Here is a 22528-nt window from a genome sequence, read left to right as displayed (position 1 = left end):
GGGATGTTGACTTTGGATTTGTCGTAGTTTCGGTTCGGAGCTGAAGCACGCTTAGTGGCGACATATCGACGCGACCACAATAAACACACACGAAAACGCAGCGTAAAAATTGGAAGGTTTCGTATTATGGCAAAGGTTTGGCCTTACGCTTTTACATTGGGAAGTTTGTAGTGGAGGGTTTGTTTTCGGCAAAGCACAGACTTTTCCATTTATTTTTCTTCTATTTTCTTCTTTCCAGTGACTTTTAGGGACGGATTGAAAAAACGCAAAAAAAGGATATAGGAAAACTATTAATTAAGATCCATATTTTCAGGTTAGTTTTTGTTAAGTTCGATTTAAAGGCAATGTGGTTTTGCAACTTTGAAGGTGCTAAGTCGAACATATATGGGCGCGTTTCTTGAACAATGGTATTAAGTGGCATTTAAACCGAAGAATATGGCTATTTTTACATAATGGATTGTTTTTGGTCGCTTTACAATGCCACGTAATTAAATATTTCGTAAAAAATAGTTAGTTTTGGACTTTAAATCGTAGAATTTCAACTGTATTCTATCTTATTAGGGAATAGGAAGCGGGCCCAAGTTTGGTGAAACCTCAACATGGCTAATGAATTGATAAACTTATGCCGGCTTATTGGTGTGATGGCTTTGCCTGATCTCAAACCAAAGCTTAACGTAAAAGCAGTCGTTTTTTTATCAGAGCGATCGCTAATGGTCTCCAAAAAGCATGAGAATGTAGATAAAGATGTAGACGACGTCCACGTAGAGTGTGATGGCCCCGTAGATATATTCCTCCGGCTCCAGCTCGTATCTTTTTCCTCCCATAATCAGCTGAGTGTCGAAGGCCAAGAACTGGAAAGAAAATTCTCGGTTTTTGAAAACAAGAAAACACGCGCAATTCGAAATTAGTAAACTAACTGTGAAAGAATAATAAAGAAGAAACACTTTTGTGTTTTGGGGTGGTAGAAAAAAAACGACAAAACTGGGGAAAAAATCTCAATTTAACAAATTTGTAACGTGCTATTCGTAAAATCTAAAAATGATCTATGATATTTTCGATAAAATCACGAAAAAACAAAAGACAAAAACACAGTTTTGCTAGCGTGCTTATCCAACTACAGACAAATTTAAGTTGTAAGTAGGACTTGAATTCAAAACAGAAATGGTCAACACAATTATTTTTTTGTAATTGTTATTTTAACAGCAGTTTTAAAAACAGATAACATAAGTCGGACTTGAAAGAAATATAAAGACTACCCAACTTTTAGAAAAACATATGGATTTTCAACGACTTTCAATACGTAAATTAATTTAAAGTCTTTTAAAGATTTAAATACATCGTGTCAACCCTGGTTGTAGTATTACTGGTAGTGAATGAAACATAACATTGTGATGGGATTATGCCATTTGAGGGTAGGCAACACATTATGAAATACTTTTAAAATTTTAAGAAAATTAAAATACTTTTTGTATGTTTTTTTGACGACTAAAATTGGACTGTCTGCTGTGTTTCGTGAACAAAACAAAATAAATGCCATGATCAACACAACAACAAATAGTTTTAAAACTTGTTTTGCTATGTTATTTTTGACCGAAAAACTTGAACGCACTAAATAAATTCAAATCTTATTTGAATACTTTGCAATATGCAAAGCAATTTTAAAACATTTTAAGATACAAAGACCTTGTGGCCAGACTGCTGCAGTGTGTATCAAAAATTACAAACAATTTAGGTCAATATATTTAGACTTTTTTAACTAAAATATGACAAAATAAATATATAGTTAAAGTTTCACAAAACGTATTAGAACACGCTTCTGAGAGGAAAATATTTTTACTTTGAAGCTTACCAGTGTAAAGACCAAGGCCCCAAGAGCTCCATAAACAACTTGAATGTACTAAAAAAGAAAATAAGGAGGTTAAGGTTCAGGCTAATTTTGTTTTTGTTTCAGACATTCAGAACAATAAAAATTCGATTTATTTATTCAAAAAAATACATCTTTGGTTAAATATGTGATTCGGTTGCTTTTATCAATGGCAAACATTAAATACTACAAAAAATAGTTCCAATATTTCATCGGTTGTTTCATTAAACATGTGTAAAATATGCAGGTTAAGGTTCAGGCTAATTTTGTGTATGTTTTACGAAATTCAGAACATTCCACCATTTGGTTGATTAGACATCTGTACTGCTGAGCCAGTTTATTTAAAATAGAACAACAAATCGTGCACAACTCGAAAAAAAAAATTAAAAAAACTTTACAAAAAAAAAACAAATCAAGCAAGTAGAGTGTTACCCAGCTGTATCTGTAGGTAAATATTGTGACAAAGCCGAAGAGCATGAGAACCAAGACGAGAACAAACAGCAAACCGGAGCACTTTGTGAAGTCGAATTTTGTTTGCATAGAAAACAAGGTCACCGCAATGCAGACACCCTACAACGGAAAAACAGGGAGATAGGACTGTTTAACATTGCGTACCCTTGTGTGCTTTTATTCAGCTTACAAGTATCTGGCCATTGAAATTCAAAATCCAGGTTTATGCTATGGCTAAACTTTAAATGTTTTTGATTGTTTGATTTCATGGACCACAATACCTTTACATTGCAAAACTGGGAACTTTAAACCTGTGGTTTTACCTATGGTAACAAAGCTTTTCAGATGGTACGCAGGCAGCTTTTGGCTTTATTAATGCAAATGAAATATAAAAGTGGCTGTCAGAGGTTAAAATATCGTTTGGAATCAATAAATTGATCTATAATCTAAAATCTCTGACTTGCGCTAGAAACCAGTCGTTTTATATCAACTTTTTGCCCCTTTTTTTAAATAAGTGATAAAATTAAAATATTTTATGTAAAAACTAGGTGGTATGTGGCCAGAAAAGGCTGAGAACCAATGCTTTAATCTTTTAAAAAAATACAAATGATAAGTGTAGATTTCGTTTTGAGGCTTTGGCAGCATAGCTAAATCTTAGAAGACACTCATTTTAAAGTACACCTACATTGATTTCGGGGTAAAATTTATATTGCTAAGTGAACGAAACTTACCACTGTTATTCCAAGGGCAATAACCACAGATTGGGTTTTGTAGAAACTGGCAATGGTGCCAACCATGTAAGAAAATGCCAGCGTCTACAAACAGAACGACAAAGTTTTTAAAATGGCAAATTTTTTGGAGAAAAATGAAAAAGAAATCAAATTAAATTTCAACGTACTTTTAAAACTAGTATAAATACTACATGATTATACTTAATAGCTAACAATAAGTGCAGTGAGTTGTTACAATGGCCATTTTAGAGAAAAAATACAGTCATAAAAATAAAGTATAATAGGGAATTAAAATATTACTAAATGCATTGCAATTTGCTGTTTAAAAACATGCATTTAAATGGCATAATTTCTGGCTTAAAATAATACCACTATAGTCTATATGCCACAAGGCAGGTTTAAAAATAATAAAATAACAATGGCCTGTAAAGGTTGCTGAGTTTTGCTTTCCTAAGATGCATTAGCATTGAACATAGGCTTTAGTAAACGTTTTAAGTCAAGTTTTATTTTAGTGCAAAAATAAAGTTTATCATTTTCTATATTCAAAGAGTAACAATTGTAATTTACTGAATATCTAAAATAAATAACATTGCAAAATATCATTAAAAACAAATTCCTCACAAAAACTGAAAGCAGTATGATATTGAGTGGATACTTTCTTCTGACATTGGTGCAGCAAATCAAAGCAATGTAGAGAACCAAAAATACACCGCTGAATAACATAAGCGAGTTAAAATCAATTAATCATTTATAAATATATATAAATTTGAAAAAGTCACTAATATGTGGTTAATTTTATTCTGCAATAGTTATTAGAGGTATATTGAAAATCAGCTGGCCTTGAATCAAATGTGAAAATTTCAACAGATTTATAATGTAATTAAAAATAGATTTCAATTATAATATGCAACACTGCTAAACTGTAACACGAAGAATTTGAATGGGATTTCCTGCAAATTTACTATATAAAACAACAAAAGCCCAGCATTATATGATTGGAAGCAATTAAAATCAAACAGCAAGCTTGCTACACAAGCTCAGTATCTCTAATTCACTTACTATGCGGCGTAGTACATTGCCGAATTGGCTCTGATAAATTCTTTCACTGGTTCCCTGCAAAATATAAAACAGAATAATATTAAAAAGCTAAACGTTGCTGAGATAACTTTGCGCAACCCTTTTAGTTAAAGTTACAATGTTTTTTTATTTTAATTTGCTTTAAGTGTAAATATTCTAATAGACTCACAGTTGGAAATTTAGGGACATATGTTAAAACATTTGTTTTTACTATACCAAGTTTATACATGGGTAAAAGTCATTTAATTAAAATACGTCAATTTTGAACGCATATTTGGTAATGAGAACACAATTATTCATGTACTAATCATTAGACTGCAAGATGTTTTTGAAAAGCTGAAATTAGTAAGTATTTTATCCTAAGAATTTAGACGATACAGAAATGACAAAATTATAGGTTTTAAAATTAACACTATTAACCAACTGATATTGTCAAGTCTCTGAGAAGGTCCCTAGTGTAGTGGTGCCAAATATTGCATGGAATGCAAATCAGAGTAACAGCTGAGGTATATACACTGCAGTAGTTAGTTTTGCGAACACATCACTTACACGAATGTAAAAACGCAAACAATGCCAAAAGTGACAAGGAGTTGTAGGCCAAGTGTGATGTAAACCTTTCTGATAAACATTCGGCGAACATCTTTGTCGTCAAAGGTTCTTCTGCAAAGTCACAAAATCAGTTTAGTGAGTCACAGTTGTAAGAAATACATAAATACCATATTTTTCATCATAAGAACATCAGAAATAAACTTTTTGCCACTAAATGTGAACCATTGATATGTGAAACTGTTGTACATACAAATAGTTGCCTTAAACACTATTTCAGTTTTATTATCTAACTTTTTAACATAACAAAAATATTTTCCTTTTAAAACAAAAAACGGGTTTACTTTTAACATGCTAGCTATTTAATCAAAGGCAAATATAAATATATTCACTTAAATTATTTTAATGATTTCAGGTACAAAAATTGATACTCAATAAATTGGTGTGCATGAAAACCACACAAAGAATAAATTGTAAATACCCAGTTGTGAAACCACCACCTTCTGCATCAGGATTACCGGAACCGCGCGGTGCACTGAATTCCGGCTCAAAACCTGTGTCAAAATAAGCTAGGCATTTTTTTCTCTGGGTTAAACTCCTGGGATAAATTACAACCCTTTTCTAATTTTATATTAATATAGTAAAAATTCACACAAAAATAAAATAAATGTTAAAGAAACAAACTTTAATGGTATTACGAGATCTGAACATTTAAGGATGTATTAATTTTAATTAAAACAATTGTTGATTTTAATTAAAACATTTTTAAAAGAATTGTGTTTTGGGCTTTATTGCCATATTGGTACAGATTGCAGTACCTTCTGGCCAAAGATTTTGGCACGAATGCTGGCCCAAAAGTATGCCATTGACATTTGACATTATATATAACATAGCCGGCAGATTGAATTTACAATAAAAAATCAGCTTTTATAGCGTATACATACAAAATTTGTGGCTTAAAGTTGGGGCAAAGAAAATGATTGGTGCGAATCATTGGCGTTGGACTATAAATGGTCTTTTGCTTTGCATGGGTAAGCACTATTTGGGTGATCAATACATTATGCTGAACTGTAAAAGTTTTAATAATTGAAGCAATAGTATGTTTCACAAAAGCTATATTAAATTGCCAAACTAAGGATGAATCCAAGCAAATTGAGGAACTGAAACTTTGTAAGAACAAAACAGAGAACTGAAACTAAACAAAAGAATTAGGTATTGTATAATGTTGAACAGAAATCTAATACTGCGCCAAAACGAATCTGCATACAATGAGAAAATATCATATTACAACAATCCTGCATAAGATTACTTAACAAGATTTTTTTAAATAATTTTTTGTTGAAACTCTTTGAAATTTTATTTTATGGGAAACACTTTTATAAAAAAAACTTGTAGTGAAGTCCAATGTAATAAATAAACTTGACTTCAGTTAATTTATTTATTTCAGTTTGATTTCTTTGACCTAAAAATACATTTTCTAGTCCTGAAACTACTTCCATTGTAGTTTGTAAGAAATATAACCAGACAATAAAAATCTTTCGCAAAAAACTAGGTGATTATAACTCCATCAGTAATAAATGTAATCTGCCACTGATACGATTTTATATTGATATGAACCAGATCCAGTTGTAGTTATATATAAGTGATTTCAATGCCATCCTGAAATAAATTAAAAGTTTTGTACAGAAAGGTAAAAAATGTGTAAATCTTTGGCAGCCACTAGGTATGGAATGTATTTAAGCATATAAAAAACAATGTCAAAGTGTATACCTGCTGGTGGGCCTTCATACGGCGGTTCAGTGCTCACTGGTTGATATCCAGGGGCGTAACTACTTGGTTGGGCACTTGGGTAGGGCAGAGGGGGTGCAGATGGGCCGGACGGTGCCTCTGTGCCACCATAGTACTTGTTCTTGTCGTTAACTGATTCATCATATGTTGGCGGAACAGACATATTTTACTGAAGTCTTTTCAGCAAACTTTGTAACAACTTCCTAGAAAAATGTGGAATTACACCAGGTGGAACCGGTAAATCAGTGTTCTGCCATGTTAATCGTTTTAATTCATATGAGAGATAATACTTTTTACCCAAACCATCACAGGTTTGGCTATAACGGGTTAGCGTTTGGGTTCGGGTGGGTCAAGTAATATTCTATATTTTCTCCCAGTTTGCAATTTCAAATTTGACGACTAGTTTTGTTACTGTACCTAGTAAAAAGTGATATTTTTTCTAAACTAGGTAATAAGCAAATTAAACAAAACCAAAACATTAGAATTACTAAAAAACTTTGAAGTAGCGGATCATGTTAAAAGCCCAAGGGTAAAAACATGTGAACTGTAATTTAACACAGGTTCTGCTTAATCTGCTGTGATAATCGTAATAAATCCAGAAATGATTATAACATAAGGCAAAGTGAACTGCAAGTTTATTTCTTTTTTAATACCGAGATCCAATTAATCCTTTTTTAACTGTTATGTTAGTCGTGATTAACCCCCATGTTTGTTAAAAACTAACGCAATGCAAACCTTATAGTGCAGTACTACTACTCTCAGTAAACGCTTTCCTTGGCTAAATTCATATAGGTTTCGTTTGTATTTAACTTACATAATCCTTGTCTTAGATTTATCCAATACTGCTAGTCTGCTATGCCCCTATGTAATCACGTGAATAACTTTACACCATCACGTGAAGCCGAACCAAGCCAACCGCAAACAAATCAATTTATCAACGTCGACCGTCTCAAATTGCGGAACCATATCTTTTTTCTCGTAGACTGGTCGAATTTTAAACCGCAAGATGGCGCGCTTAAGGCACTAAATACAGGCATTGCGACCAATAATATATAGTATCATTGTTGCGACGCTCTGCTTGTTCAGTATTAGTATTTTTGACGTAGGTAAACTTCCTATTGTCTTGCGGGTGTATCCATGTTTGAGGCCGTAATGTCAAACCTAATTAAATAATACGGGCTAATATAATGATTTACCAAAAATTTGTAAGACAAAATAAACAAATTTTAACATGGAATTTCCAAAAGTGTACTGCACAAAATAATGACAAAAATCATGTTATGGCTGAATTCAAAATTTTGATCATAACAAAAAGTGTTGCGAATACTCCGTATTGAGCATTGCTAAAAGGCTAATTCCTACAGACTTGGGTATAAGAACACCAGCGTTGTCACATCTAAAGCACTTTACGCAATGTGTAAGGCGTCCAATATGACCAAATGAACTTTTTGAAACATCTGCAAAGATTTTCACTGCAAAACTACATTTTTTTGACAAAAACGAATAAAAGACACGGTGGTCTGTACCGGAATTAAAGCCAATCCTCGTCGGCGTATTCAGTTTCGCATGTTCTAATGTCACCTTTCCGCCTTCTGTTGCCCGACGCGCTATTGTCACTTGGCTCGCTATTTTTATTGTCACACTACACTCCAACCCAGTAGTGAGGGAGGAACGAACCGGCCCGATAGCGCGTGGGTTTCGTGTTATCAGAAGTTGCGCAGTCGATGACGCTCAACTCTCGTATATAGGCTCGGCGGAGAAAAGAAAACAGGGCTTCGCGTTGAGAATGTTTACAAACCGACTCCGGTAGCTTTTCGTACGGTCGACCGCTGTATCATACTGCGAAGTCTGGCTCTCACGGTAGCTGCTACTTTTTTCGCAGTTAGCTCTTATCGGCAAGAAGTTGCTACACTGCTGCGCCAATATTGGTTCAATCGGAAAAGTCGTATTTGCCTAGTGTACACTAACACACTATCGAGCTGAAACTTGACGTACGTTAAAGCACTGAATATTATATAGGGCCGTTTGGGACTGCAGCACCTTCACAAAACCGAATACTGGCAGTGACATGGACTAAACTCTGAAGTAGGCAACAGCAAATCTCACAAGATAAGAAATGTGTCGCTGGGGCTGTGTGTACAACGACACGGTAAGTTACAAATGGACTATTTCGATCGCAGTTCAAATTTATGTGACCCGATTTGGTTTTCAGACCTTTATGTGTCGCTACTGTGGAACCCGATTTTGCAACGACTGTCTCAAAGGAGAGTTCGTCGGTCTGATGATCGACATTGCGCACTGCAAAAGATGCAACCAAGTAATTAATACTGACAATGACTTAACTTTATTTAATTAGGTTGACTTGAACCTAAATGAATTGTACAAATGACCTGACTGAAATTTTAGTGTTCCATTTTAATACATTTGAGTGAAATTTGTTAATTTAGTTCATAAATAAAAGAAAATATTAACTGGTCATTTTTTTCGTTTTTGATGTGTCGATGATAGGCTACTATAGCGGTTTTGTAATTTTTTGAAAAATCACCATTTTTATTGACAATAAAAAATCCTACAACAATTTCGTATTTTAGAACGGTTAACCTAAATTAATCTATTACAGTGTTAATTTCATTTATAACTCAATTTTCCCAAAGGTGGACGTATCGTTCAATAGCGTTTTATTGATTTAAGGGCGTCAATGGTATTGTGTTTGAAACCACAATAATAACTCCAACTTTGATCGCTATACCGCACTGTCGCAGGTTGCTATGCCACCGATCAGTCCATGTTATAGATTGTTATATTATTGACATTTATTCATTCAAACACGAAAAGCGTTAAAGAAAACAGCCGCTGGAGGAAACGCCTTTTTACCATATATATAGTTGTAGACTGTTTGTTCTTTTTGAAGTTACTAGGGTAAAAGTTTATTTTTATAAATTGTGTTAAAACATCATGCTATCTTAAAATTATCACCCACAACCCTTCATGTCAGGGGTAGCCAACACGTTGATCGCGACATTTCACCTATAGTCGATCGCGTCAAATATGTGTTACGTCATTACAGTATATAGTTGTCGCACACAAGCGGAACATTAAAATGACCAATTGCTGTCTGGACAAGCCTTGTTAAGCGTTTTTGTCGTAAACAATTAACCTCCATCGCTGGCTTGGAATGCAATTAACGCCCAAAATGTGTAACGTTTTTACCGAACCTTTCAATCGAAAGTCTCTAAAAAATATCTCAGTCCAGTGCTTTTCAACCTTTAAAATTTCCATCCGCACTTTATTTTTCGTAAAATTTTGATCCGCACGAAACAAGTGCATCAGTAAGTGTGCAACCTTTAGCTTTATTTGTGGAATACAATGAAAGGGTTTGTGTTTTAAAACCGTGTGCCTAAGCCTTGACCGATATAAAATAGATAGCTTAAGCTGCAATGAACCACTATACGAGACTATATTACTGTACCTGTAACGCATAAGTGGGCGCACCAGCTTATTTGATTACTCTATTAAACATAATAAAAAATAATAACATGCATCATTTTCATCCACACATCCGCACGACGTTTGTCATCCGCATTACAATTTTTGAAATCCGCTCAAGTGCGTACCATCCCCAGTGTCTCTGTCGATCGCGATCAAAACCATTTTATTTCATGGCCACACGAAAAGGACGATCTGTATATCGTAAATGTGGCCATAACTTTTATCTTTCAGGTTAGGGTGAGACGCGCCACGGTTTTGCTCTAAAAGCATTAATATCAAAACTAGCAATGAATGTGAAAAACAGGTTTCGAAAAAAACAATATTTTCATACCATACACTCCAAAAAGTACTTACTATAGTGGGCTATTATCAGCTGTTATACGGTGTTCTTCTTTCAAGGTTTATATTTTAGCGAAAAACAACATCTTTTTCCCTTTCCAGACTCAATGCTTGGGAAAGCGAGTTGAATTTGTTCCTGGTAAGGGGCCTTCCGACGATGTAAAAGAGAAGTACGCCGCATGGAAAGAGAAGCAAGGAAAAAAGAAAGGCGGCAAGAAAAAAGGAGGGAAGAAAGGAAAGAAGAAGGGCAAGAAGGGAGGGAAGAAGAAGAAAAAGAAACGCTGAACTTCCTCTTGAAAATAACCTTGCAAGTGCAATTATTGAAACCTGAAAGATGTTACTGCTCATTTTCAGACTATAGCTCTCTCCGGATAGTAACTTCTATTACTAGATGCCAAAACTCGACCGAGTGAACTATTCTCAAAAATTATGACGAGAAATTATTGCAATATTTACCATGCTGATTTTATTATTTTTGTCGTAGAAATATTGGTTGTTTTAATTCGTTTGTCAGAAGTAAATCGTGCGGAAAACTTTACTAAAATGTAAAAGAATATTTCGCGAGGTTTGTCGAAATATGTATTTTTAAAACTTTCAACTCTACATACTTTATCTTATTTTTTAAGTGTCATGTGGTTCCTATAAGTTTCTGTGATTTCTTTAGGAATGTATCTTCACACGTTTTGCACTTTCAAACTTTTCAAACGTTTACAAAACCGGATTTATACGTATAATCGCCCTTGGAGTTTAGTGTAAACTCAATTAAAAGTGAAGTCGATCTTATTTACAGTGTTGTACAGACTTGACTTATGTCACTGTTTTTAAATGCCTTGACTCGAGTGTTTTTGGTAAATTAACTTAACTAAGTCGTTGGGTAAAATGACTTGACTTCAGTCTTTTGAACTAATGACTTGGGTGAAAATATGTGTTTTCAACAAGCAATAATTTTAATAACATTGGGTTATTAATCTAAATTGATGGACATTAATACTTAGTTTGTTATTATCACGCTTAGCTTGATATCTTCTAGTTATGACTTGACTGTGACTCATTATTTATTAAACAAGACTCGACTCCAATTGAAGGCAGTAAATGCATTACGTCGCATAGAAAAGTCACTCTAATTTTACGCGCTGAAACATGTTAATAATGTAGTTACGATATTTATCGGCAAAGACGCTCAACCGAAATTGAAGTCGCAACAAATAGTATTTTGGGTCCATAATGCATATTTAACTATACGAAAACTATAGTGTTGGAAAATACACAAAATAACCAGTAATACATGTGGGCTGGTATAACAGGACAATTTCCAGATAATTTGATGATTATGTCATTCTACCAAGTGTTTTCGCTACTCGATCGCAAAGAACATTTTTTAACGTTGAACACAGTTATCTTGGCTACCGCTTACCCATATCGAAGACGTTTTAGCAAATAACTTAATGCTTTTTAATTGCTTTTATAGCGTTCACTTTTCTTTGTAAAGTCAGTAGCTAATAATGAAACGTGCGCCTTATAAAAAGCTAAAAAGCTCAAAAAGGAAAAAAAAAACTTCCTTGAATTATGTCGGCTCAAGGCAATAATGGTCGGTTCGAACTTTACAATTTCTTTAATCGACTTTTGGCAAATAACTTTATGCTTTACAATTGCTTTTATAGCGTTAATTTTTCCTTGGTAAGGTAGGTAGAAAATATGGAAAGGCACGCTTTATAAAAAGCTAAAAAGTTCAAAAAGGAAAAACCTCCATGAACTATGTCGGCTCAAGGCAATAATAGACCGTTCAAAGCGCCGATAAACTTCACAATTTCTCTAATCTTCGCCATTCGGCCGAACTTTCTCCACTCTAGCAACGCGAACGCCTTACAAGCAATGCGAACCTCAAAAGCTCAGTCCCAAAGCTTGATAAGGCCGTCCCAGCCGCAAGTTATGAGTTTGGAGGTCTCGTGCGGGTGCCAAGTGCATCCAACGCACACTTTGTCGTGTGCCTTGAACTTGCTGTACATCTTGGTGGTCTTCCAGTCCCAGATGCAAACTTTGCCGTCGCCGTCGCCTGAAGCTAAGTACGACATGTCGGGGGAGAAGGTGAGACCGCAAGCGTAACCCGCCACCTTAAATGCAAAGAAATGAAGACGTCACAACGGCACTTCAGCTAGAATCTCGAAATACGAACAACATCAACGTCGGAATAAAGCACAATTCGGAATAAGTCGAAAATAGAACTAATTCTGTCGTACAACCGTCAAAATCGGAATGAGTCATAAATCTAAAAGAATAAGAACTAAATGGCCAGAATCAGGCCTAAAATATCCCCCATCCCCAGTATATTACTAACTCCCCTAATAATTTCAGCCCTAATCCATTTTCTAGCCCTACCCATTACCCACCAACAAACCAAACAGGGCTCAACAATCCGGTGCCAAACCAGCGGCGCCATGACGGCGCCGTTCAAACTAGGACGCTTAAACGTCGACACTAAAACGGCCAATGGCAAACCGATGGCCCCAGATCGTCCCATACTCTTTGCTCACAGTTTCAAGGCATTAATTTATCCTTTCGCCACAGTTTCAGGCGTTATCTGGGTATTTTATTTCGATGCAATTCCTAATTTTTTTCTGGCGATCCGATGCTCAATGACGTCATTAATTTAAACAAAAATGATAAAACATATATTAAAAATAAACGTTTTTAAGTAAAAAAATAGAAAAAAACACTTGCCATGTGTCCTTTGAAGACCTTTTTGCGCTTGACTCTGAACCTTCCCTGCACGTCAAAGATGACAATCTTGTTGTCGAGCGACTGACATCCAAGCCACTTTGCGTTAGGAGCGAGTGTAACGGCAGGCATTGAGTGCATGCCAGGGTCGGCTATGTACTTGAAGTCAACCGGGATGTCCCTAAGCAAGTTTGATAATATGTAGTAAGAATATTAAAGCTCATACAGAAGTAGGTAGCATTTTGAACGTTTCGAATAACTTTTTATTTATTTTGAACATAGCATGAAGGCTCGTGTATAAAATACTGCCAAGGCAGACGACAGAAATAGGGAAACAAGGCGAAATGCGCTATCTAAACCGGGCTGTGCGATACCTACTTCAAAATGATACCTAATTCTGTAAGGGCTTTGATATACTTAATTACGACTTATCACAACATCGAAACATTATGCTCCAAGGTTGATAATGAATTAAATTAAAGTGGCAGTCGATTAGCACTCACCTGAAGCGAACTGTAATCTAATGCACAACATAAGAGACAAGAGACGCGTTTTTACCAGATCTTGATGCAGATTGTAACAAACATTTTAAAAATGTCGGTAGAATTTTTTTTGAAGTGTCGCCCGGTTTAAATTTTGCAAATATGAAATTTATTTATGCAATACTCATAAGTAAAAACTACGAGTGTAAACAGTCCCACTAGCGCTTTCAAGTTTTAGGCACCTACCATTCCCACACACGAAGACTTTTATCGTCCGACGTGGAGACGAACTTTGTGTTGTTGTCCACGAAGGTGATCGTGTTTACCGCCCCCAAGTGGCGGTCGTACTCTTGCACAGAATCACCGGAGTTTATGTCCCACTGAAACAACGACCAAGCACAAGTTAATACAAAATGGATAGGTATTCTTTGCGGATTAAAGAAAGGGTATTTTAATATCAATTAGAAAAAAATATTATTCTGCCACCCCTTTACACATTTTGCCGTCGAGTATCGTTAAATAAACATGGATCGAAACAGAAACCAGGCTCCGCCGGGTCCAACTTCTCAGAGCCCCGTTACACATTTTGCAAACACATTTGCCGTTTGCACTTATGGAGATTATTTGTTTGTACTGTGAGTTAAGAACTTAAAATTTGTTTCTCTAGTATGTCAAAGCCCATTTTGATATAATCGTTTTGCCCAAAGGCGCCAGGCGTCTCATCGGTTTTATCTCACTCGGTTAAAGAAAAGTTTTTTTACCTGAATGATATTATGGCGGTAATTCGCTTTGTGCGAATCAATAACAAGTTCAGCGTGTGTTACTGTGTGTGTTGTTTGGCCTTTTTACGTTACTTCTGCGTTTAAATGTAAATTTGTGATGCAACGTTCTATAAGGACTTAGTGATGCATTTATGAATTTTAATTTTATGCTAAATACGGAGACTAGAATAGATTTTGGCACCGGGACCACAATGGATGGACGAAGTTACGGTCCTGTTACGAAAAGTTAAATGATCAGATTTCTTGAATATTTTGAGGTTACTTATTATTTAATAAACAGTGATCTATGTGAATCTCTCTTAGAAAGTCGGTAGTTTTTTACGTTTATAAGAAAAATCGGTTCGCAAATGAAAAGTTATCGGAATCTCAAAAATTTGGAAAATTTCCGCACGTGATGTTAAATCATGGCACAAAGCTTCAATCAGCCAAATAGCTATATTTAACAAATACATGCACGTTTGAAATCAGAAAAAAAAATCGTGCGTGTCTTACAGTTACGATCTTCTTGTCCGAGAGTCCAGCCACGAAGAGATGCTGTTTGTCTGGGTCCGGGTTAAACTTCACGCAGTAGGGAATCTTACCGTTGGAAAAGCGAGAAATGCATTTTCCTGAAAATACGTGAAGTTAATTTTTAAAAATCGCATTTAACATAATTTAGGATGGTTTGAAAGGTGTGATTTTAACTAAAGCACTACTAGCACAGGGTTCGGGAACCTTTAGCTAAGAACACCACAAAGCCAAATATTCTTTGTTGTATTTCCATGAGAGCCGTATAATACTTTTTACATCTAGTTATAGGTTAGACCAGGGATGTCCAACCTTTTAGCAGAATGGGCCGCGTTGCCACTTTAAAAATTTCGATGGGCCGCAAAATCTCTCAAATTAAAGGGGTGACGTCATAAGTTGCGTCATAAAGTGACGTCATAAAACAACCTAACTTATAAACACCCGTTCTTCGAAAGTGAACTTATGCGCAAATATGCGAAAATTTAAGTTTTCACGTGTTTGGGCTGACATATTTCCTTAAAACGGTCCGGAAAAACACACATTCAGAAAAACAAACATCTTACTTAGCAATGATGGGTGCACAAAGTGCTCGATGGATGTTGAAATGCGACATTAGCCTCGATTATAAAAAACACAAGATTATGCCTACATCAAATACTGCGCGATCTTCACGTTTTGATGATATTCGAAACAACTGTTTTTAATAAAGGTTACTGAAAGTGAGAATTAGTGGTGGGCCGCACGTAAATATCAGGCGGGCCGCAGGTTGGACATCCCTGGGTTAGACAATATATCAATTTGAACAGGACATTTATTTAGTTCTTATTTAAAAACAGCACTTACCAAGCATGAAAAAAATCAATGAGCTAAGTTTGCACAACTTTCATTACGGGACTCCGTCGGAAAAGCATGAGCCTTTTGAATTTAAAGAGATTTCATCAAACAGAATAGCAGTCCCGAAAATACAAATACGATTCGCGCGAATCGCCGAAAAAAATAATACTATCTTTTATGTGTATGTTAAAAAAGGAAAAATAAAGTTAGGGAAGCTCAAGCCATAGGTTCCCGACCCCTGCATTAGCAGTAGACCGCAGGGTTGACTTCATTTGTAAAACACATAGTCATTGTGTAAAATAACTTTTTTTACATTAAGTGTTTTCATAAAATAGTTTTCAACAAAATTGGGTTATTTATCTTAATTTTTTATTTTACGACATGAAAATCAACTAAAAAACTTAAAAAAAAAAATGCAGTTTTTTAAAGATAAAAAACTAATCGGACTGCGATAACATGCGTAATTGGAAATAGTAAATTTGGTGTGTTGTAAACTTTTAGTTATTTCGCTTAAAGCTTCAATTCGAAATACAAATGCAAAAGACTCAATCATTTACAAAAACAGGATAAGTAAAATCACCGAAAATGACGAACTTTTAACGAAGCTTTTGAAATTATTATTTTTTTTTATTTTTTTTATTTTTTTTACAAATTTTAATACAAGTTTACATTCTTGTTCTGTGAGTCTCCCAAACTCCCCTTATAAAACAAACTGTCCAACCAAATAAGTTCTACCACGAGGTAAAAAACTTACCAGTCTCCGTGTCCCAGAGCTTAATGAAGCGATCGTAAGCAGCCGTAAGGAATCGCGACCCATCGTTGTTAAAATCTGCTTCGCGAACCGCTTTTCCGTGTCCAGCGAATGTGCGAAGCAAACGACGCTTCTTGTAAACCTCCCACAGCTGGTAAAGTCGAACGCAAAAAGAGTAAAGAAAGGGTTTACGCGATGAATTTGAAGGCTGAATTTCACAGTGGTTTGGACATGCACAAACAACGACTTTAAGTATGTTTCTCAGAATAATATCGAAGCTTTTTTCTGACAGCGTTAATTAGTACTATAAAAAATAAAATCTTTAAACACTTATTACTAAAGGGCGAATATTTTTGAATGAGAAGTTTTGACCTATAAAATTAAAATTTTGACAAATCTTGTTTTGTATCAGGAATACATTAATTTAAACAACGCATTGTTGTATAAATACTGCACAAATGTCTTGGCGTCGTCAGTCACTGGTTTATGTTATTTTTTTCGGGTTTATACAAAATCCTAAAAATGCTTGGTTGATATTTTTTGCATAATAAAATGACAAACAAGTATTAATAACAAGATGGGGTTATTTTCGAAAATTGTTGACTGAGAAGAAAGTAAGCATTTTATTTATCGAAATAGCCAATAGCTAGGTTAATTACAAATCACCACAGAAAAAAGAGAGAGCAAATACTATTCAATACACTTATCAAAATCAGAAATGCATAACTATCTGAAGACAAAACGAAGTTCGAGCTGAACCCAATGTGATAAACCAGGCCTGTATGGTCAATTCTGCCGGTACCTTGTATTGCTCTTACTAAGTTATAATACAGTTAAATTGTTGTTGGATGCAATTTAAACTAAAAGTTAATGAAATTTTAAACTGAAACAAAATTTGAAAGAGCTCTTAAAATTTCGTACACCGAAAGCCATTGCAGACTCACCGAATCTGTTGATCTATGATGCAAGCAGGGCAGACTAGAAAAACAACTAGCCTGCAGTGTAGTTCGAACTCTGTTAGTTAAAAGATTGAGCAAGGATTGGCATATGGTTGTTTATCGACTCGTTTCTCTCTGAGCCTGTGTTGCTCAGTTGGAAGAGCGACGATCCCGGTATGGTCTCGGAGGATGTTATTTCGAACCTTACTGCAGGCTAATTTTTTCTAGCCTGCCCTGCTACACTGTACGTTTTTGGCAAAGTCAACTTTCTCACCTTGACTTTGCAGTCCATAGAAGTGGACAAAAGAAGGTGACCGGATACAGGGAAAAGCTTGATGGACGACACAGCCTTGGTGTGACCGGTCCAGGTGTGGAGGAGTTTTTTGGGCAGGTAACATTTGTCCGGAGGCATGTCCGACTTAAGGTTGATCCCAACATCTTGTGGGATGTGAAGGTAAGAGCGACCCTGTGAAAAAATGCATTGTCAGATTTTTTTCGAGTCCTTAACAAAATTATGTTTGTCAAAATAGATTATTTAAGGCTTTTCTTCATCAATCTTTAACACCTTTTTGAACTGAAATATTTTTAATTAAAAAGTGAGTAGGTGCCAAAAATTGAGCTTTTAACGAGTTAAAAATATACATGAATGAGTTTTAAGTTACTAGATGTTACATGAATATTTAACATAATTTAAAAAAAATACTTTAATAATTTTATTCAAACTGTAATTACTTGATAATCAAGGGCATCTTTAATGTGCAATGTTGTTTTCTCCTCAACAGGTTTTTCTTCGGGTTTCTTGCCTTTCTTTTGGCGTTTGGCTGTAAGTTCATTCAGTTCTTTTTGCATTTCCTACAAAAATCACAATATTTCATTATTAAACAGTATTGCAGAAAATTACAATATTGCAGAAGAATTCCATTATTAAATTACTGTAAAATGTCTTTAAAGCTACTTCTAGCCAATTTTTTTCGAAATGAAACTAATTTATTATTTGACAATAAACTAAATGAAACCAATTAGGTTAGTTTACTTTTGCAAAAGAGTCCAAATCCAGTCATTTAAATTTTAAATAGCTGCCAGCTCAGTATCACTGATCTGTGAATTACAAATAAAACTAAACTCACCTCGGATGGCTTTGCAATCTTTACTTCATCCACATATCCACCCCACGGACCCAAAAAACCCTCAATGTCCTCAGCATCGTTTTGTCGGACCCTCTTTCTTTTATCCTGGGGCCTACTCTTAATCTTTTCAAACACAGTCTTGGTGTCGGTTGGCAAGGCAACCGCTTCTTCTGCCTTCTTCTTTTGCTTCTTCTCAACGATTTCACCTTCTTCTGCTTCATTTTTGCCTTCTGGTGGGTCGTCCTCATCAAACTTGGTGGTGGAAACTAATCAAAGAAAATATCAGGGTTTGTAAAGCATGTGTAAATATATCGGAGAAAATATCGGAGTTTGTAAAGCATGTGTAATAAATACAACAGAAAACTAGTTGTAAAGCATATATAAAGACAACAGCAAAATAGGGGTAAAGCTTTTGTAAAGATAACACAGTCAATGAGCTACTTGTTAAGCATAAAACAGCTAGCATAATGAATTGATTCAATTTTAACAAAGAAAGAAGATATCAGTTTGCTCTATGTGGGACACTAATGCCCCTTTTGCAATAAAAATAAAGCAAATATACAAAATTGTTGTTGCTATTTGCTAATGTCTTTCAGGAGTATATTTATATTCCAACATTTAAAAACCCTTACAACAAGAACAAAGACATTCAGATTATTTAGCTTACCGACAACCTTTTCTTGTGGAGCATTTGGATCTATTGAAGGGTCTATGGCAAAACCTAAAGTATAACAAAAATCTATTAGAAATGAAGAAAGTTACAGCAGTCCGACCAATAAACTTTGAGCAACTTATTGACTAGTTAAATTCAAGAGAGTTCAGTGATCCTTATACCTTCTTTAAACCAGGCGTCAAACATATATATATATGTGTAGCCAAAATTTGGCTAGGAACACCCTTGGGTTACCTGCCATACTTTAAGAACTACCGTTTGAGATTCCTAATATTTACCATAACTGTGAAACGTCCTTCTTTGGTTTTCAAAGTTGAAATCGCTGAAATGTGCTTCTTGGGCATAACCTGAAAGTGTGTTCTTCATCGCAAGTTGTTGTTTCGTTTTAAATGGATTGGCTGGCCCCTAAAATACATGATTTTATTGACATTAAATAATCTAAATGTGCATTCCTGATTCTAGCATCCGAATTGCAGAAATTACTAAAACTAAGTTTTAAAACCAAAAAAAAAAACAAGTTTCCACAATCATGGTGAATTTCTATATAGCATTTAAAAATATGGTGCAACAAATTCAATTATAAATTAGTTATTTAAACTATCTATTATTGTCTTAGAATGGTATTGTTTCAATAAAATTTATTTTGTAAGACCACCTAACGATAAATATATATTTAAGATAGACGAAAAACAGTGCAATAATCTTCGCTAATGATCTATAAATTTCTGTTCTTATCTTAAAGCAGCAGACAAACAAATGATTAACAGAAAAATGAACAATGTTAAATATCAATTATTTTAACCTCAATTTTCAAAAACTTCTTTCGGTAGTTTATTTGATTTTCCGAATAAACTGATATCTATGTATCTAAACAATCAACAATGTTTTACTGTTTACAGGTAGAGAAAAAGTTAAACTGTACTAGAACATCTACATTTATTTACAAAAAATTAGGTATTAACTTTACCTGTTCCGGCAAGTGCATTTCCTCAAAAGTGGGGTTGTAATGAACAACTTTGTTGTTGACATGATCCAGCACCTGTGGGCCTCTTGCGTCCAACTTAAACAAAATGTGGACACATAAATTAAAAGTAAACACACGAGTTGAATACATTTTAATTTTCAATAAGTTTTATTTCTGGTTAAATTTTTACATGCACTTAAAAAATATTTTTTAGGAAAGATGAAACCATAAGTCAGTGTGGATAGCGTTGAAAAATATCACATCTAGATTTCATAGTTGCTCTGCTGAAAAAATCGGGCACCCAAATGCCAAAGTAAAATCTAGAAAAGTGGCATATATTGCAGACTTAGTAAAACCATATATTTTTGATTGATTGGGGGGCAGGTTTGGCCTGCGAAAACACTTGTTATATTTATAAGTGTCCTTAAATAGTGAAGAATTCCACAATTACATACTGAGCACACTTTATGACCTAAACCAGGGATGTCCAACCTTTTAACAGAATGGGAATTGCTACTGTAAAAAATTTGTTGGGCCGCAAAACCCATCAAATTAAAAGGGTTGACGTCATAAAAGCACTTATAAACATCCGCTCTTTAAATGTAAACTCGCGTGCAAACATGCAAGTGAATGTCAGCCTTATGGCGTGAAGCGCAACAAATTGAGTTTATATGCCATATCATGCCATGGTACGACACCTATGGGCTGATATTTTTCCTTAAAACGGTCCGGAAAAACACACATTTAGAAAAACACACACCTTGCTTAACAATGATGGCTGCACAAGCGTTGGATGGCTGTTAAAATGCGGCATTAGACTCAATTATAGTCTCAGAAAACATATGAGATTAGGCCTTCATTAAATACTGCGCGTTCTAAAAATCTTAATAATAGTCGAAACAATTGTTTTAAATAAAGGCTACTGAAAGTGAGAATTAGTGGTGGGCCGCACGTAAATATCAGGTTGGACATTCCTGACCTAAACCATCTAATAAGTCGTAATAAATACCTTTGTAACAACAACAGGTGCAGCTGAAACAAGGGCTACAGATGAAATTTGAGATTTTGCTGGCAGTGGCTTGAGGTGAAGCATGTCTTCCTCTTTTAACACTGGTTTAGATCTCTCACCTTCGCCGTCAGAAGATTCGGTTGAATTATCATCAGAAACATCGCCATATGCGTTTTGTAAAGAGGCAATAGCTTCCATATTTAGACGAATATTGCGGTTCAAACAATCCAAAAAAGACCTAGAATCCTACCACAGCGTTAAGACAAATATATCAACGCACAATGTTTTGGATAGGTTGCAGGTTCGCGTTTCGGTGTGGGTGGATCAAGCATTAATATTTAGTAATGTTATGCTAACTGCACCCGAACCCAACCCACTACTTTTGTACGAATAGCTGATTGCTTTGTTACAAATTATACAAAGTCGCGGATAACTACGTAAAAATGCATAGAAAACTACGAATCCTTGAACGTATAAGAAAACTTTTTTCAATGTAACTAGTAATTAAAAGTTGATTTTACGCATGAGTAGTTTCTTGTTTCTTCGTCAATTTGCGTCATAGAGTACTAATACAATTTATTGTTGCTTCTATGTAAATTGGTGATAAATAGGAGATCACAGGCCTTTCCCAAAACTAAATTTCTATGACTGAAACTACCTATGTGCGAACATTTTATTATCATTTGCCTATTTAAGGGGAATATTTAAGTCCAGGCGCCGTGTAATATTGCCACCTATTTATGAGTCCAGTGTCCACAGCTTAAGCTGTACAACACATTTTACCTTTATATAAAATCCAACAACCCACATTTAAAATTGGGAGGCATAATTTAAATTCGCGTTAAGCGCAAAATAATTTGCATTTACTCAGTTGAAAGAATTTTCGTGACGAATGACTGCAGCGGTTTCTGTCAAGGAGAATTTATCACCTATAATAAGATAAAAAATAATACATCGACCAAGATATACTCTTTTATGTTTAACATCTTTAGAAGCCTTATAGTACAAACCTGTAGCTTATATAAACCTATAATACAAAAAAGTGTTTTGTTCGTCGTATTACAGTCGTATTCAAAACTGTGAAGAAAGTCGCACTCTAAAAAAAATTGTAGCCTATTCTAATATTTACAGCATGTCATTCTTTTAGACAAAACAACATTTCAAAAAACTTTCTCGGTAAAAATGAAGCCTTTCGCTTTTATGTGTTGATTTGGCGCTTTATTAAGAACAGAATTGAAATAAAAGAAAGGACAACGGTGATGAATTTAGAGTTACGTATAAGATCATTATTGTAGAAAACAGCATAAAATAACCTCAAAGGAATTTGTGCTCTACACCAGTACTAATCCTCCCTGTTGGCTGAACACTATGATGCTTTCTTCCCCGATGTGATTTACGTCAAAACTTGGAGCGTAATTAGGCAAGCCCCGCATAGATGGGTATAAAATGGCAAGCGTCCTAA

The 22528-nt window shown here is 34.9% G+C and overlaps 3 protein-coding genes across 3 annotated transcripts; 1 reads left to right on the top strand and 2 right to left on the bottom strand.

Moving 5' to 3' along the window:
• Window positions 1-566: 566 nt before the first annotated feature.
• LOC146145797 (protein lifeguard 2-like) lies at window positions 567-7290 on the bottom strand. Its single transcript, XM_083389589.1, has 10 exons — window positions 7271-7290; window positions 6439-6659; window positions 5150-5222; window positions 4672-4782; window positions 4105-4158; window positions 3667-3757; window positions 3046-3129; window positions 2297-2434; window positions 1850-1897; window positions 567-851 (listed from the first exon to the last, which is right to left on the bottom strand). Exons 2-10 carry the CDS (start codon window positions 6617-6619, stop codon window positions 708-710), a joined length of 924 nt encoding a protein of 307 aa, XP_083245715.1. The 5' UTR covers window positions 6620-6659; window positions 7271-7290; the 3' UTR covers window positions 567-707.
• Window positions 7291-8572: 1282 nt separating this feature from the next.
• On the top strand, window positions 8573-10569 carry LOC146145796 (uncharacterized). Its single transcript, XM_083390286.1, has 3 exons — window positions 8573-8605; window positions 8669-8773; window positions 10387-10569. The coding sequence occupies exons 1-3, from the start codon at window positions 8573-8575 to the stop codon at window positions 10567-10569; spliced, it is 321 nt and encodes a 106-aa protein (XP_083246412.1).
• A 766-nt stretch (window positions 10570-11335) lies between these two features.
• On the bottom strand, window positions 11336-21505 carry LOC146145795 (pre-mRNA-processing factor 17-like). Its single transcript, XM_083389419.1, has 12 exons — window positions 21067-21505; window positions 20061-20153; window positions 19372-19498; window positions 19088-19141; window positions 18421-18686; window positions 18026-18145; window positions 17568-17759; window positions 16359-16506; window positions 14756-14871; window positions 13728-13861; window positions 13003-13180; window positions 11336-12395 (listed from the first exon to the last, which is right to left on the bottom strand). Exons 1-12 carry the CDS (start codon window positions 21262-21264, stop codon window positions 12174-12176), a joined length of 1848 nt encoding a protein of 615 aa, XP_083245545.1. The 5' UTR covers window positions 21265-21505; the 3' UTR covers window positions 11336-12173.
• Window positions 21506-22528: the final 1023 nt, after the last annotated feature.

Source organism: Ascidiella aspersa, chromosome 5 (genome assembly GCF_963924565.1).
Source record: "Ascidiella aspersa chromosome 5, kaAscAspe10.2, whole genome shotgun sequence".
Classification (NCBI taxonomy): domain Eukaryota; kingdom Metazoa; phylum Chordata; class Ascidiacea; order Phlebobranchia; family Ascidiidae; genus Ascidiella; species Ascidiella aspersa.
Note: the sequence above shows the minus strand (reverse complement) of the source record. Positions and strands in the feature narration are given on the sequence as shown.

Bases quoted from the DNA above. Each gene is read 5' to 3' on its own strand.
- LOC146145797 (XM_083389589.1), bottom strand. From the start codon at position 6,619: ATGTCTGTTCCGCCAACATATGATGAATCAGTTAACGACAAGAACAAG. The intron at 5,223-6,438 runs GTATACACTTTG...ATTTTGACACAG, and splicing joins GTATGAAGGCCCACCAGCAG to GTTTTGAGCCGGAATTCAGT. The intron at 4,783-5,149 runs GTATTTACAATT...GTGACTTTGCAG, and splicing joins GGTGGTGGTTTCACAACTGG to AAGAACCTTTGACGACAAAG.
- LOC146145796 (XM_083390286.1), top strand. From the start codon at position 8,573: ATGTGTCGCTGGGGCTGTGTGTACAACGACACG. The intron at 8,606-8,668 runs GTAAGTTACAAA...TTTGGTTTTCAG, and splicing joins GCTGTGTGTACAACGACACG to ACCTTTATGTGTCGCTACTG. The intron at 8,774-10,386 runs GTAATTAATACT...TTCCCTTTCCAG, and splicing joins ACTGCAAAAGATGCAACCAA to ACTCAATGCTTGGGAAAGCG.
- LOC146145795 (XM_083389419.1), bottom strand. From the start codon at position 21,264: ATGGAAGCTATTGCCTCTTTACAAAACGCATATGGCGATGTTTCTGAT. The intron at 17,760-18,025 runs GTAATTACAGTT...ATTTTTTCACAG, and splicing joins AAGATGCCCTTGATTATCAA to GGTCGCTCTTACCTTCACAT. The intron at 13,181-13,727 runs GTAGGTGCCTAA...AAACTTGCTTAG, and splicing joins AGTCTTCGTGTGTGGGAATG to GGACATCCCGGTTGACTTCA.